Genomic DNA, 17,046 nt, shown 5'->3' with positions numbered 1-17,046 from the left:
TTTGAATTCTGGTTTCTCCCACCCCTAGCCACATACCTGTGAATAAATGAGGGTATTTATCTGACCCTGTAATAAACAAAACACAGCCCAGAAGTGATTGTGGATATATGATGGGCTCACTTTATGACAAAGTAACAGGGGAGATCTCAAGAAGCATTTGCTGTAAGAGTAGCAACCATGGGCAACACACACATGTGCCTACTTCCTGGTAAAATGTGATTTCTTACATGCTCAGTTTCCCATGAGCAGCTGGGGTGAGGTTGCACCTGTCCTCGAGGGCCTATTTTGTAAATTGTCTTCATGCATATGATTTGTGATTAAGGAGAATGGGAATCTTTCTACCCATTTTTGTAGATGAAGAACTTGAGGATCAGAGCTAATAATTGATAGGCTTAGAATTCTAGGAGTTGTTGCAATGTATATATAAGGAAGATTGGACCCTACATGAAGGGCTACCCATGAGGAAAGACCTGTGAAATCCCAGAAAAGGATGGGTTGGCTCCTGTAGCCTACACCTGGCCCCTGAAGGGAGAAAGAGCTGACTTTCATTTGCAGATCTCCTTGAGGAAAAGTCTTCTAACTAGTGAAATCCCTAATAAAAGATATTTGTGAAATTTTCTGATGTTATTCAGAAATTATCAACAGAATGAGAATGACTTCTTACTATAAAAAGCAGTAAATATTGTGTAGGACAGAGCTTTGCCCTGGGCCTTGCCTAAGGAACACATTTAGCCAATTAACAGCCCTCAGGGTTGGTGACACATTGTGTGCACAGGGGAAGAGCCATTGTATCATCACATGTGCTGATGTCAGGGGAAGACTGAAGCTTGGAGCTGGGCCTGGATCACCCGAGGGGTTGTCCCTAGGGCTCAAGCAAGGAACCAGGGATTTCAGGCTCAGAGTGTAGGTTTTCCTGAGCATTCTCAGTGTGTGGAGCACGCCTACCTCCACAGAGTGCCGTGACTGAGTGAGGCCCGATAGGGTGCTTTCTGCACATGCGTTATGTTGGATTCTCACTGTAGCTGGCATTTGTGCTTGGATAGACAAGTGTGGCCAAGTAAAGGGGGTCTTATTTGCTTACATTTGGTGGTGTCTTTTTCTCTTTCATCAGGGATCTCGAGGATTGCCTGGATTCCCCGGTCCCCAGGGACCAGCTGGCCAGGATGTAAGTAAAGAGAAACACCGTGGAATTAGTTAGGGTTTTAGATTCACCCTAGGAGGCCACCATTTCCTGGCCTCCACTGATCATGTGACTAATTTTGTAGCCAAGTTTAGATTTCCAGGAAGCCTAGGGTCTTCATTTAAAATGTTTTTTCTGTTCTGTTGACTGTGACATGATTTTGTACTGTCCACTTTCTTTTTTTTCCTTGTATTTCTGTGTTATGCTTTCAGAACACTGAACCTCCTGTTCTCTATTTGTTTTCTGTCTCTTGGTCAATTTTCTCACATAGCTGCCCATCAGGAACCACCTTCTCTGTGCACTTCTTCACAATCTTTCCTGGAATCACTCCCTCCCTTCAAGGCATGTTTGATTCTTAATGAAGATGCATCACTTCTTACAGAGCGCTCTTCCCAGTCCTCCTCACCACCCAGGAAGTTTATATTTGTAATCCCATGAAATGTTATTGGAATTCTAGTGAGTCAATTCCAATCTACCACATCCAGTGCAACCCATGGCGAGAATAAAGACACTAAGACATATTTGTAGTCATGGGGAGCCAAGGGGTCCTAAATCCAGCCGCAATGATAGCTATCTGGAACAAAGGCCTATACCCAGGACTGAACCCAGATTTTATTCATTTGTGAAGAAAGGAGTGGCTTGAGGATGAGTGACTGTAAGAGTGGTGGGAAGTACATGAGTGCCATGAGATGGGCTAGGTAGGAGGCCTGAAATCACATCTGCCATATGCAGAGAGAAGGATATGCAGAAAGAGTAATCTGTATAACTCAATTGACACAGCATCTAATGTTTTGGGGTTGGTGCTTCAGCTCTGATGTGTAATCTTTGAAGCCCCAGGAAGTCATAGCCTCTATTCCCAAGGCTCAATCCCAACCAGCAGCATGGAGCATTGGTTCACACATCCCACCTCATCCCAGCTCACTGGAGGGAGCAATTGGAAGTCTGGGAAACACACCTGCCACCTCCAAAGATTACCATCAGCACCTCCGCTAGACTGATATGCATTGCTTAAAGCCAGTTGAAGGGGTAAAGAAAGTCCTATCTTGCTGTGTACATATCAATACGTGGAAATAGGGTCAGGCTCAGCTGAAATGGAGCCAATTGCTCCTCTTTCAAGGAGAGTTGCCTAGGTGGTCCTCCACAACTTCCAACTTTGTGACAATAACAGTTTTATTATCCTCACTATCTGGCTTTGTCCAGGTAGGTCTGAGCTCTATGAGTCGTGTTCCTCTGTAGGTCCTTGGTACTCAGCAACATGTATGCACAGAAGTATTAGATTCATCCTTGGGCAGTATTTCACTGACCAAAAGGATAAACAGCCCCCATGAGTTCTTTTTTTTTCTTTTAAAGAGAATAATAATAAAAATTTTAAAAAAGAATAATCGCAAAATACCAACAATATCGGCAAAAGCAAAACAAAGCAAAAAACAATAAGAATGATACAGAGTTTCAGAGCAAAAGGATAGGAATTAACAGTGGTTGTTACATTATATATTGTTATCTTCAATGAAGTTGCTCAGATTACCAGATGTAAGAATGCAAGCCATGAGTTCTTACAGGATGCAGGTGCCTGACACTAGTGGGTAGTAGTGTTTATGTTTATGGCATATATGTATCTTTGTAGGGTCATCTCCCATTTTTGGTTCTAGTTTGAAAAATAAAGTTATCCCCTAGTTCTTGATTCCATATGTTCAAGTTTACCTGGTTCCTCTCAACTCTGTGTTCTCCGTAGCCAGCCCCATTGTACTTCTTTTCAAAGCCAGTCCTTCCCACCACTGTGTCTGGAAGAGGACCAGAAAGGGATAGGATGGCTTCTGTGTACCTGTGTGTGTGTGTGTGTGTGCCTGTGAGCCCACACTTGTGTGTATGAGCAGGTTTTAGTTTCGACTTTAGGGCAGGAGTTACAGGCAGCATAGCTCTTTTCTAAATGCTTGCTGCCTGTTGCCTGATTTCTGGGAAGCCCTGGAGATTCAGCTGAGATTGGAAATCATGAGTTTTAATCAGTGCCAGAATTTGTATTTGGGTGATTGTTTTTCCTACTGAGTCATACGCTTCAGATAGAGAAGGCAGCAGAGGCGTGGGTAGAGTGGGTTGGGATTACACACTCTTCACAGCTAACGCTTGTTTTCTTTTGTCTCTTAGGGTACACCAGGAAGTCCAGGAGAGAGAGGGCCTCCTGGGAAACCAGTATGTCACCTTGGAGTTCTGTATGGATGTTGATTATCAGTCAGGGCTCCAGCATAAACTACAGTGCAGCTCAGACAGTTGGAGAGGCTTGGACAAGGGGAAGTTTTATGAAGCTGTGGGCAGAGGGAACTAATACGGGATACTATGAGACTTAGTGATAAGCCACAGCGGGTAGCCGTGACACCACCGTGCCTATTTTCCAAGCCAAATGAGCTTTAAGATGTGGAATGAGAGATGTAACTGTGGGTTCAGAGCCACTGCCAGAAAGCTTAGCTTGAGACAAGGAGGAAACATTCATCCCCTCCAGCTCCTGACAGTGCCTCCCTTTGATCCAGTTTAACTGTAAGCCAATGGGTACACAAGTCTGGGCTATGTTCCCAGGGTCAAGCCTAGCATGGAACAGGACAGAAGAGGGTAAAAAATGGGTCCTGGGTGAGACAGTGGACAAGAGAAGCATCCGCTGCAAATTCCCACCTTGCCTGTTCCTTGCTCCTTGGCTGGGTTGCCAGTGGCCACCGTATAAAGTAACAGAATTGTTCTTTCTTGTGTCACATGAGAACAGTGGAAACTGTGAAAGCTTGGACAAACATAGACAGCCCTGAATGCTAGGTCCCCAGCAGTATGGCTGAGGATCATACAGAATTTCCCTGAGTTCGTGGCCCCTTATCTTCTGAGTCCCCCTCTGACTGGTTTACCAGAGCCTGAGAGGTCCCCAAGGTTTAGCCAGGTGACCAGACCATGTGTGGCCTTTCTAGGAAAGAACAAGGGGAAGAGCAGGCCTGGGTGGGGGCGGAGGAAGCTGCTTAGATGTGGGAGGAGTTAATCCATTACAAGATGCTATCAGGATGGACAAGACAGTGGCCACTGTGACTGGGGCATCACAGGCCTCTGTGTGAGCACCAAGATACTCATCTGGAAGAAGCTTCACCTGGGGATGGGCCTGAGAGGTCTCTCGTCTCCTTTCCAGGCCTGGTCAGTTACAGGACCCAGGTCAGATAGGACCCAGGATACAGAGGCTTCTGTGGGTCCAGACAACCATCCCTCTGATATCTGAGGTAGTAGGTATTTAAAGCCTGGGAAAGGGTCTTGGTCTGTCTGTAAAGATGCTAAAGGTTTTCACTGAAGATCTTCCAGTGGGAGGAGTGGAAAGTCTTGGTGGTGGTTAGGGATAAAGCATCCACTTACCTTTCTGGAGTCAGCTCTACAGCAGCTAAATAAGACTCTAAGAACCCACATCATTATCCCAGGGGCCCCGTAAAATGGGTGGATAAGAGTAGGGCAGGTCAGAAGCCAGATGAAGGCTCAAATGATGTCCACCACATCCAGAGGGTTCTTGAGATGCCCTGCTATGAGATTTGAGTGAGCAGAGTCTAGGTGCAAATGTGGGCAGTCGTGAGTGTCTCTCATCTGATCACCACAGAACATAGCGCTATGGAGAGAAAGCTGGAGAGAGAAAGGAGAAATCGGGTGGGGGTGCTTGGTATGGTGCTACATGCCTTGTAATACCAGTACTCTGGAAGGCTGGGCCTAGTCTGGGCAACTTAGAAATTTAGCAAGACCTTGTCTCAAAATAAAAAAGGAGGGCTGGAAATGTAACTTTCTGAGTAGTCACCAGGAGCCAAAGTGATGTTGTGTGGCCCAAGGCCCCGCATGAATCATGATGTTGGCATTAGCTATCTGCCTTGCTGAAGGGCCCAGGTAAGCAGACACTCTAACCAGGCCCAGTATCCCAAGGGCTTAGAGGTGGCCCCTAGGAACCAGCCAGCAGCTAAGTATTTATTTGGGATGTGTAGGGTTTGTGGAACTCAGGCTTCCTGAGTTAATATTTTATTGTACAGTCATCCATTCTCAGTGGGTGTCATGGGTGAGCTAAGTGTTTTCCCAATGCCAGATCCCCCTGGGAGAAACTGCCAGGAAACCCCTCATCTCTGGTTAGTTTTCTGGAGGCAAAGGCTGCCCTGGGCATTCTTGCCCCAGGGGTGGGCTGGGGGAGGACTTGAAGGTGAGATCTGCAGGGGTGGAGAGAAGAAAGACATGACCACAGAGAGAGCCCACTGATGGTGTGGGTCCAACTCAATCCCAGCCACAGTCCCATCCATGTGGGGCTCGAGTGTGGAGGATGCCACAGAGCTGCCCAGCCTCCAGGTAAGACCCACCTCTGGCCCCATACCACTCACTGGCTGTGTGGCCTGGAATTTCTAGACAGTGTTCCTGCACCAAGACAAGGCTTAACAGCAATCTACTGTGTGGGATTGACTCCCAAGAGCTGGAAATGGCTATCTGCTAGCATCTTGTGTCTACCGTCCCCAGGCCATGACCTAACCACCTCCTTGAGACCTCCCTTATGAGGTTTGCAAAAATGGGTCAGAACAAGCATTAGCAAAACCATCTTCAGGGCCACACTGTGGGCTGGCAACTCCTCATTCTCTGTCCCTCTCCCCCACCCCCCGACCAATGCCCAGGAACTTTGTCTAATGGAACTCACATTAGTTCGACAGTGTAAATATCCCAGATAATACAAGGCTGACACCATAAAAATGTCCCAGTGTGAACGCTATAAAACCCTTACTGTTGTTAACCTCTCCTCTTCAAAAAAATAATGAGGTACTATTGCAAAGATTAGCCTTTCTCTGGAGTCCCCCTCTGATAACTAGGGAAGTTTCAGCCTTGTCTTTAGCAGCTGCGCGCTTAGTGGGTTTTGTAGCATGCTGGTAATTCCTGCGTCACTTCTCAATCTGGGTTATAGCCCCAGTTTTCTCTAGGACCCCCTTCTTGAAAGAGCCTAGAGAGTTGATAAAATTTCGGAGTTCATCAGCAGGGAAAGTATAGCTCCAGCTCCACCAGCTGTTACCTTAGGCAGACATCTTACCTGTGGGGTAACTTGTCAGCCACAGGTGGGACAGAAACTGCAGGGAGCCAGAAAAGAGGGAACAACCAGAAGAAATGTCTTGGTTTAGAAATCTCCATGATGACAGACTGCTCAGATTTCATATAATGAAATTCAATAGGCAGGAATCATTCATCACAAGGGTAATAGCTGAAAATATTGGTGTAAATTCATAGTAGGCTGTAAATGATTGATAGCAACAGCTGTTTCCCATCAAGAAAACCTCAGAATGGCCCAGCATGCAGATAGTCTTCTCCTTTACCACCAAACTTTACCTCAGAGTTTGGTGAGGGGAGGGAGAAAGGTCAACCGGAGAAGAGAAGGGGCCAGCAGAAGGACCTAGGACAGCAACGGTGCTGTTTGTGTCCTGTGCATGCAGACATGTTCTGAGCTGTACTTTACACTTTGAGAATCACTTACTTTCTAAGGATGTGCAGAACAGACTGGAAGTTTGCATGATGTATGTATTTATTTGTTTTTGTTTTGACAGGGCGCTTCTTCACTACTGTCCCCGGGCGACATAAATCTCTTGGTTAAGGTAAAAACATACAGTCAATGTACATGTGTTTTGAAAATGGTGATGAGGGACTAGAGATAGGAATATTTTTTCTCTGCACAAATATAATATTAACAATGTGAGCATTAATATTTGTTGGAAATTTATATGCTGAAGCCATGCTCTCCAATACAGCAGCCACTGGCTGTGTACATCTATCTCAATTTATGTGAATTTACAATTAGGTACTATTTAAAAATCAGACCCTTGGTCACACTGGCCAGTTTCCATGTGCTTAACAATTGCATGCGGTTGGTGGCTCCTTTATAGGGCAATGCAATTACAGAACAGAAAGTTCTGGATAGTGCTATGCTAAATTTAAATTTTCACACAATAATGATAATAATAATGATAATAATGTTCCTGTTCTTGCTTTGCATATTAAAACACTATTGGGATCAATGAATAAAGCAAAATAGACTCTCCTAGGCACAGAACCCAGTCCTCAGTGGTCAGAGGGTGTCTTGGCCCTGCAGCTCTGCTGTGTGCTCTGAAAAACGCTGGGGGCAATATAGTCAAACAGCCTGTCTGTGGGTCCTATGGGTCCAGAGCCAGAAGCAGAGGCTCCAAGAGGTGAAGCTGGCTGCTGAGCCTTTGGCCAGGTTGAATCAGATCTTCTGGTTTCTACAACTATGTTTGCGCTCCCTGTGGGAGGCAAGGACCTTGAGAAGTGAACATACCTGGAAGGGATAGGGCAAGGTGTGGCTGGGGTCACACTTGAAGGGTTGATTGCGGAAGTAACTAGGTCGCTGGCCAGAGCTCAGTTCTTAAATGTTGAGGCACTGGGCAAGGCTGCGCTCAAGAGAACAGGGAGGATTTGTTTCAGAATGAATAGCAGTGGCTGTGGGTATGGTGAATCCTTTGTTGTCTCTACTTCAAGCAGTTTTTCTTGATTCTGGGTGAAGCTTGGCACTGGATTTGGTGTGATTGGTCCTTGCCTCATTTCTTTTATTCTAAAGATCACTGGATAATTTTAGAAAATCCCTAGTTCATGAATGAGACCAACAGAGGAAAACAAAAACTTTCTCAAAGGCTTGGGACTTTTGATGTCCTATACATGGAGATGCCTTAGTGGAAAATTACATACTTTATTCAAATGAATAGTAGAACAGTCTTTACTGATTTTTATTGACAAGTGAAATAGTTTTTTTCACCATCAAGGACATGACATGAAATCATTATATATTGATTCAATCCCTTGTTTATTATAGGCTTTTATTAACTTGGATCATTTTTCATAATTCTGTCACTCTGAGGAAGTAGGATTGCATCATCTGCCTCTCCCGGAGGATTTCAACCTTAAGATTTTCCAATTTTTCTGGCAATAATAACAGGAGGGAACTCGCTGAGGGTGAAGCTTCACAGCTCACAGCCACAGCACTGCGACAGTATTTAGTCAAATAGATATTTTGCAGGACCAAAGGGTGGAGCTCATTCCTCCAAACAGCTGAGTCCTCCACAGACACATGAACACCTGTGTTCAGGCCGGGCCATCATGACTCCCTGGTCTTACAGAGCTGCATGATGTGTGGCTACCTGTGTGTTACAGTCTGGGTGAAGTTCTGCAGACCTGGCCATCTTTAGCTCCCTGTTGCAGTGAGCTGCTGCTGATCTGATGCTATAGGTGAAACCCTGCTGATGTCCTCTAGATGAGGGTGGCAGGTACCTTTCTTGCTGAGAAGCCATCTTTTATCACAGAATATTTACCTTTGCCCCAGAGAGTTTCATCACACTTCTCATTCTGATAGTTGGAATTCTGCTTGTGTAGAAAGTTCATCTTCTCAGAGTCCTGGGTAAATGGACTTTCAGAGTTATATCTGTGCCCAAGGAGGCCAGCTTCAGGATGTCTCTATGAGACAATTCCCTTGCATAAACATTTCATCCAGACCTCACAAACCTGCAGTTATGTTGCATTACTATCTCCATCTTACAGATGAGGAGGCTGAGGCATACACAGGCAAGCTGCTTGCTGAAGGCCACAGAGGTGCATAGTGGCAGAGCTGAGAATCAAGCCCAGTGTGACCAGATCCAGAGCCCCTGTTTATAATCTCTCTGCCATCTGATTTGGTCATAGAGTGAGCAAAAACTTCATGCCAGCTCTCTGATGAAATGCAGGCAAGGATTTCATTGCCTGTCACTTAGAGACTTTGAGATATAGGCTGTAGAACCCTTTGGAAGGAATGTTGTAGTGAGGATTCATATGTCCAAATGACCTGGAGGTTATTTATATCCCTGGGAAACAGTAATTACATTTTTTCACACAGTAAAGACTGGAGCACTCCTTATTTATAGGCATCTTATGGAACGTGTATTTCCTTGGTCTGCTGTACTACACTAAATACTGCATAGAGTGACAAAGGGAGCTGGATTTGCTGAAAGTATCTCACACAAAAGGAAGGTGTACAGATTGGAGGAGAATCAGCATTTGTAAATAACACACGATGAGTTCTGAAACATGCTGGTCACTTTATATGTATTATTTAACTTAAATTTTGTAATGCTGTCCTAAAATCAGGGAATAATCTCTGTTTACATATAATAAAATAGACTCAAAGTTATTGAATGACTTGCCAGAGATAACTCAAGAAGCAAGTGTTGATGGTCCAGAGCATTTAGTCTGTGAAGGAGGCAAGAGAACAATTTAAGGAGTAAAATAATAACTGGAACAATCATGGCACAGGTAGCAGCTAAAACTCGTTGTGGTTTTGGTGCACAGTGTGAGTCATTTCCCAGTCCTTATCTCACTTACCAATGGACTTTGTGGTCCTGGTGTCACAGATAATGAGAGTGAGGCTCAACTAGATGAGGCCATGATGCCAGGCTTCATTTGAGTCTGGACAAGCCCTGTCTGTTTGGAAGCAGGACCCTGTCCAGTCTCAAGGAATTTGGAGAAAACATCAAGTGCCCTTGGGAAGGGCCATGTAGAATCAAGAAGGGTGCTGGGAGCCCCGGAGCCAACGGGAGCATTGGTGGGACAGTAGTGGGTGCTGCTGTCATCCCCACTTACTGGACACCCAGCTGAGCCAGTGTGATGTGCCCAACACTTCACTGGCACATTTTGGGCTGCTAAAAGCTGTGCCCTTCAGGGACAAATTGCACAGTGTGCAATTAAGACAGGTGACAGTAAGATCCCTACTAGAAATTGAACAGAAATTTGAAAGTAGCAAGAATTTGTTTTGTTCAGATGCAAACTCTTGACGCTGTGGGTGTTACAGAAAGAATGGCTTCCATTCACCATTGCACACCCCAAGTCCAGACATACCTCAGTGGCCAGAATTATTCTGTCATTAGGCTAACTTCATTCCTGCTGACCATCCATCCATCCATCCATCCATCCATCCATCCATCCATCCATCCGTGGGTCCATCCATGTATCCATTTATCCATCCATCCATTCACCCATTGTTGCAGTGTTTTACACCAGCGTCTCATTTTAAAGTACTTCAATAGAGGTCGAGAAATAAGCGAGTTCCTCCTTCCTCTGCTGTTTTTTGAAACAATCAAAAAACAGCAACCACAATTACCTTCAACTTATTCACTCTTCCTTCATATTATCACAATGTTGAAAACTTCTCACCTTCTGAAACTCCAATTAGCTCCTCACTGTTGGAAGGTTGCACAAGACACCAAAAGGCCAGGTTGTCCATTGGTTGGTTTATTAGTTATTGCTTGTTGGTTGGTTGTGTTGCCTGGTTTGTGTGCTTACTGGACTTACCGACTGTGGGAGACTATTTTTTATGAATTGGATGTGTGAAGATAAAACAACTTTACGTCTGTGCTATGGGAGCTTACACTTTCCTTCTGGCTAGTGGGGAAAGGATACAGTCATAAACAGATTTTTTCACCAGTAATACAGGTTTTTCTGTGGTGGGGATTCCTGAGGTCCATGGTAGCATAAATGAGCTTGTACTTATCCTGAGGCCATCAGGATGGTTTCTTGGAGTCAGATGTTCCTAAAGTATCTTTAAAGATTAAGTTCAAGCAAAGGAAGTGAAAGGAAGGGCGGCCATTTGGGGTTGGTTTTGTGGTGGAAAAACTTCTCATTCTGAGATTAGAGACTAAGAGACCAAGATGAAGCTAAATCATCTGAAGCTGCACCTCATGTAATATGAAGTGTGTAGCTGCCACAGGCCTTTGCAGCTGCCTCATTAAGAGCCCTTGGAAGACTTTGGTGCATTTCCTTTGTGTTGGTTGATACCAACTAACCATGAGCTCATGATAAACACTCACTGTGATCTCAGCTCGATACAGTGCCTAACACCCAGCAGACGTTTTGCAAGCATTTTTGGAAAGAGTAACTTAGTGAATAATGCATTAATAACAATAGCTAAATGTGTTGGACATTACCTATCTTGGCATTATTCTCATGCCTTATTTATATTATCTTGCTTAAATCTTATTGCAAGGATAGAGGAGGGAAGGAGAGAAAGGATTAGAGAGAAAGGCTTCATGAAAGTAATCTAAGAGGTAGGCATAGGAGGTAGGCTTAGCTGAGTCTCACCTGCTATATGCTGTGCTGAAAACTATATGATCCAAAGATGCCACAGACAAATCAAGAAGCATGTTCCCTGGGCTCTCATTTACTCTAACTTTAGCATTTACCTGCTTTGAAGAAGCAGAACAAAGCTAAACTCCAGAGAACATTTATTAAATGCTTCCCTTGGGCAAAGAATAATTTCAGTCATGGTCATTGCTTGGGTTGTGTGTCACAGCAAGAACATCCTGAGAGCCTGCCCCTCTTGCTCCCTCTGATCTCCTTCTTTCTTCTGAAAACAGTGTACCGAAGAAAGTACACCAGGTATTTTAGGCTCTAGCTTTGTTTGACTCTAGCTTTGGGGACAGTGGGCACTATTTTTAGTAATACTAAATGCTTGCCTTCAATCTGCACTGTTAATGCTTTTTTAATGCTCACAGGTAGTTTTCCATGCACTGTTGACATCACTTTCTCTGGCTGTACTTCCAGCTGTCCAGTTGGCTAGAAGTAGGGAGAAACTGAGTAATACTCAGTGCGGAAATGCAAAGTCTTGACACAAAAATATCTGGGTAATGTCTTGGTTTACTTGTTTGTTTTCTGTCTTTTTTAGTGCTAAAAAACAAAACCTTCACATAGAGAGGTAGGATCTAGGGCCATTTTTCTTTTCAAGCAACTATATTACTTATTCACTTTCTCTCTCCTCTCTTAGGATGTATGCAATGATTGCCCTCCTGGACCCCCAGGGCTCCCTGGTCTGCCAGGGTTTAAAGGAGACAAAGGTCTCCCAGGAAAGCCAGGAAGAGAAGGCATGGAAGGGAAAAAGGTAAGGAGAAAAGAGAAGGCTTAGTCTTTATCTTTGCAGTGAACAATATTCTGGGGATCCTGACACTGATCCTCATGACTCTGAAAGGATTAAGGTTTTGAAGGACTAGAGATACCGGGGAAGCATGCAATTGAATGAACAGAGCTATAGGAATAGTAGTGACTTGGCATCTATAAGTTGTTATCATTTTAAGAACATGTTGACTGTGATATTCCAATACATGTTTAAGCCTAGAAATTCAGAGTCACCTTTTTGACTGACTTTTCCTCCTTTCCTTATTTACTACTTCCATCTACCCAACAACTTTGACAACTATGTACTAGGCACCAAGATAGGCCTACCAGCTTCTTAGATCTGTCCACTCACCCACCTCTTCCTAGCTATCCATCCATCCACCCATCTGTCCATCCACTTCTATGTCATCATCTGTTTTTGACACTCCATTAAATGTGTCCTACCTATCAGTGAATGTGTCAACACAGGAGAGGCCTAGAAGAACAGATTGAGACCCTGTTCTCATGCAGCTTCTGGGGGTGGAAGGTTGCATATAGGGTATAGGGGATATAACTCCAAGTAAAATCTTCCCCTGAGTGAGAAATCCTTTCCATAAAGGTAGAAGAAAAAGAGCACAATCATATAGAATAAACATTAACCCAGAATGTGATGTGTAGTCTGACAAAATATTGCAAAGCCAGAGAGAAACCTCACTCTTTTTGCTATAAACATCTATTTTATATACTTTTACGGTAAGCAATAGCTAGTTCTCAAGGAGAAGGACACAGTGGCACCATTTGTCACACATGTACATCCTGAATTCACTTGGTAGTGGGGTAGCTATCTGTCAGATCATTGGACTTATCCTAAGGAAAGATAAACATCTTCCATCTGCATGACAGGAGGTAATTTTGCAACTTGGGAAGAGGCTCCTACCCACCTCACAGAAATTGGGCCACAGCCATTATCTTTCCTGCTGATTATATTCTGAAGAGATAGATCCTAAGCCCTTCAGAAAAACATTCCTGGGTTGTAAAGCTGGAAAGAGCCTTATTTGGCTTTTGAAAAGAGCTGAATATATTTTAAAGAGAGAGAACTCACAATGGCAAGTTTCCTAAAGTGAATGTTTACATGGGACAGAATCAAATTCAGCGTGAACTTAACCTTTGTTCTTGTCCCTTGGCCCTTAGCCAGCACCTGTTTTCTTTCCAGCCACAGCCGTGCAGGTGTTTTTAGGATGTGTGTGCCAGGACCCAGAAAGTCCTCCGTGTGCTCTGGAACCCTGAAGGGGCCAGGAGACAATTTTAAAAGTGATTCGACTAAGAATACTTTCACTTGATTTAATCCTGCTGATCAAGTTATTAATAATAACCATTTATTTGATATTTGGCCTTTCATGTTTCACATTTTATGGGATAGAAAATAGATGTTTGGATGTTTTTGCACGCATGTTATGGGTATTTCCCTTAGCCTACTATTAAAATATTCGAAAGACCATATAGTTGGTTAGGATGGGTAGGCCTTGGACGTTGAGCAATCTCCCCCTCAGAATGGTTCTCTGGGTGGCTGGCAGCTCCAGATCACTTTGGGACATTTTTAGATAAACATTTTCAGGATTGTCCGCCAGACCCCATGAATCAAATCCCCAAGAGGGAGATAAGCATAATACGTGTTGTGATATAACAATGACAGCTCAAGCAGTTCTGAAGTTCAGAATTATTCTACCCTTCCTGCCAGGATCTGGCAGGTGACTAAGAACCACCTTCTCCCAGATGCTCAAAATTGTTTCTTTTCTCTTTATTTTTCTTATGTCCTTGCTACAGGGAGAAGCTGGACCCCAAGGCCTCCCAGGGCCCCCAGGAATAGCTGGACCTCAGGTCAGTAAGACTTCATAAACATCTCTAGTCATCCATTCTGTTCACCTCGATGATTCACCTAAGTTTGAGGAACAGCGATAGCCAGTATAAAGGAATGGTGATCTTACAGTCAGAAACCAGTGTTCCAGGTTTAATAATGGCGCTGACCATCCTAGTGGCCTTGGGCAGGGCAGTTCTTGTGAAGTCTCAGCTACTCGCTTACAAGCACCTGAGTGCTACGAAGCATAAAATACAGGTAGGAACTGGAATGTGTGTTGCTTACTGACTAAGACCTGACAGACACCTCACCTTCACCATCTATTAATGATAAAATTAAAAACATCTTCTACTGTATGTTAGAACTGAACAACAAAATGCATAACAAGAATCTGGCACTCAATAGAAAATGTCAGGAGAGTGCTTTACACATGCAGATGGGCATTGTCATTCTCATGTGAATGACAAGGTTGCTGTTTACACTCAGTAGCAAGTGTTGTGGCTTCACAGAGCCAGAGAGGCCACCTGGGAAGGTAGGAGGTGAGATCTCAGCCACAGGGCAGACAGAGAAGCACTCTTCAGCTGTCAAAACAAGTGTGGGGGCTATAGCTGTCTTGGCTTTGTTAGTGATAGCATTTAGCTCTGGGACGAGATGGCATGCCTTTCCAGTCATTGGTACTCCCCTCTGGGTCCTCCCTGGCTCCCTGTGGCTTTGTAGCTGCTGCGAACTGTGTACATCCCATAATACTTTCTCCTCTGGCCTGGCTCGTCACAGTGAGTGGCAGGATGAAGTTTTCACTAGGAGTGAGCAGAGTGTCAGAAGTCAGAGCGTAGAGCTGGAATCCTGTCGCAGCTCTGCGCCCTTGGGAGAGTTTCTAAGACTTTCTGCTACTTCTTTCCCATGAACTCAGCAGTGTCCAGGAGCAGCGACCTTACAGCTTATCACTGTGATGACTGCAGGTGAAATGCGCTTGTCAGTGGCTGCCGCACTGAAAGCGCTCAGACAACATTATTACTCTTTCAGTCCCTGGGTCATAGCCTGTGACAGAGCCAGGACTGTTGTGAAGACTTGAGAACAAAGTATAGGGGAAAATCAAATATCTCTATAACTAACGCTGTGTTTTTCAATATAAAGGTAATGCAATACAGGCATGAGAAACAAAATAGCAGATTTAAACTACAGAACCCAGGCTTACACTTGAATGTCTTCCGTTGGTAGCCTTCCCCTAATCACAATCTGTTCAGATCTCTCTGTTTATCTACATCTTAATGTTTTGTTCATCTTGGATTCTTTTTGATTAATTTTGACTTCTTAAAGGATTTACTGGAATATTATCTATCCTAATGATTGAGGTTTCGGAGGCCAGGGATAAATATTTCACTTGCCTTGCCCTATGAAAAGCTCTGGAAAATGATGGTGAATATATTATTATTAAAAAGCAAACTAACACACAAAACAGATGATGCTACCAGAGCCAGACCCGTGTTGGATCAGGATGGAAAATGTTTATGCTCCCAGGCCCTGGCTGGAAGGTGGAGATGTCTAGCGTTTGCGATACATAGATTTTGTAAAGATTAGAGGTTTTTGATGCAGCCAAGACCTGTGCTTCTAAAACCACAGTGATCAAGCCTCAGCACAGATGGAAAAAGAGATCTTGCCTGGGGCAGTATTAGGTCCAGAGGCACCGAGAAAGAGCAGCGCTGAAATCTTTGTGCTACTCTCTGAGCACCACACTCCCTTCTGGGGTCATGAATGCAGATGTAGCTACTCCTTTGGAGAATTTTTCAGACTTATAATTTCAGCTGATCCTTAATGAACTCTTGCTGTTAATTTGCTGGCTAGTGGGTGGGTTTAGCTTCTGCAGAAGAATAGCTTTTATTCAGAGAAATAGAATGAACTAAACAGATAAAGAGTTTCCTCCACTAACAATGTATTCTTTCCTCTATCCTCCCAACCCTTTGTGAAGCGCTGATGATTTGAGATAATGCCTCTGTCATTGTTCCTTTATAATTTGCTTCAAGCAAAAAGGTGGAAGACGGTAAGGGCTTGCTCCTTCCTTCTAATATTCTGTGAAAGCCAAAGAAAGCTTCCAGCTGGAAAAAGAACAACACTTAGTGCTGAGATACAGGCTTTGTACTTCTCCACTTGGGAGTTGAGGGTGACCTTGAGAAGTCCCTGAGGCTTGAGTCTACTCTTCACAAGTTATTCTGCAACTGAGTGTTCAAAGGGCCAGATAACTTGCTTTCTGCTATTATTTTCTGCAGTGGAGAGCATGGTCCCAAGAAGTAGAGCTGTTATCCCATTTTATGGGCAAGACTTTATTGACAAGAAACTAAGGTTTAGCAAGATTAAATGCCAGTAACCAAACCAGTAGATTCCCTGGTGATCTCCCTTCAAGATTGCTCTGGTTAGCATTCCTTTACACTTGCAGTCAGGTAAATGTCTACACCAGACCACGGACTGCTCCCAGTGGTGCTCTGTGCTTCAGCTGGCACTGTGATAATTAATGTCTGTAATAATTTTTCTTTATCACCATTTATTCAGGAAAATGAGTTACGAAGGGGTGAATGCATCCTTTGTAAACTCATAGGTCTGTGTCTTGGTTCTTGCTTTCAAACTCCAGTCAATTTTTGTATTCTTCATTCATCCTACCACCTTCCAGAAGGCGGGAGGATTTTTCCATTTCCTACATGTTCAGCGTCACTTACAAAACAGTATCTCCGCTAAACTTGTGAACACAAAGACAGTTTGTTAACTGAAAATACCACCAAGGTGGAGTAGTTATGACTGCTCTAGATCCTTTGGTAATGTGCATATTCAAGAGAGGCTGGTTGATTTATTTGCCGTTGTCATTCCATATCTGGGAAGGAGCTTCCCCAAGATTTATCTTGCAGATTTGCAGCTTCTGTCTTTAAGGGCTTGAGCTGGAGAGGTAATGCCACTGTCAGTTACAGATCTCCCAGGGTTTTTAAACTGCACTAAACACTTTCTTTAAGTAACATGGTCTGGAGACTGTGGCTTCTGGAATGATTATGATCCACATCAAGAAAAAAGGTGGAAGACGGTAATCACAGCAGTGACTCTGGGAGCA

At 44.0% G+C, this 17,046-nt stretch overlaps 1 protein-coding gene across 1 annotated transcript in view; it reads left to right on the top strand.

Annotated features, from left to right (window-relative positions):
* Col22a1 (collagen, type XXII, alpha 1) overlaps positions 1 to 17,046 on the top strand; it is a gene marked incomplete in the record, with an annotated part of 274,405 nt that overhangs the window by 201,362 nt on the left and 55,997 nt on the right. The window contains 5 exon segments of the mRNA XM_013521350.1: positions 1,112 to 1,165; positions 3,323 to 3,367; positions 6,745 to 6,792; positions 11,994 to 12,107; positions 13,925 to 13,978. Coding sequence (XP_013376804.1) covers positions 1,112 to 1,165; positions 3,323 to 3,367; positions 6,745 to 6,792; positions 11,994 to 12,107; positions 13,925 to 13,978 — 315 coding nt within the window.

The sequence above is a fragment of the Chinchilla lanigera genome, unplaced genomic scaffold, assembly GCF_000276665.1.
Source record: "Chinchilla lanigera isolate Chin_1 unplaced genomic scaffold, ChiLan1.0 scaffold00060, whole genome shotgun sequence".
NCBI classification, from domain to species: Eukaryota; Metazoa; Chordata; class Mammalia; order Rodentia; family Chinchillidae; genus Chinchilla; species Chinchilla lanigera.
Note: the sequence above shows the minus strand (reverse complement) of the source record. Positions and strands in the feature narration are given on the sequence as shown.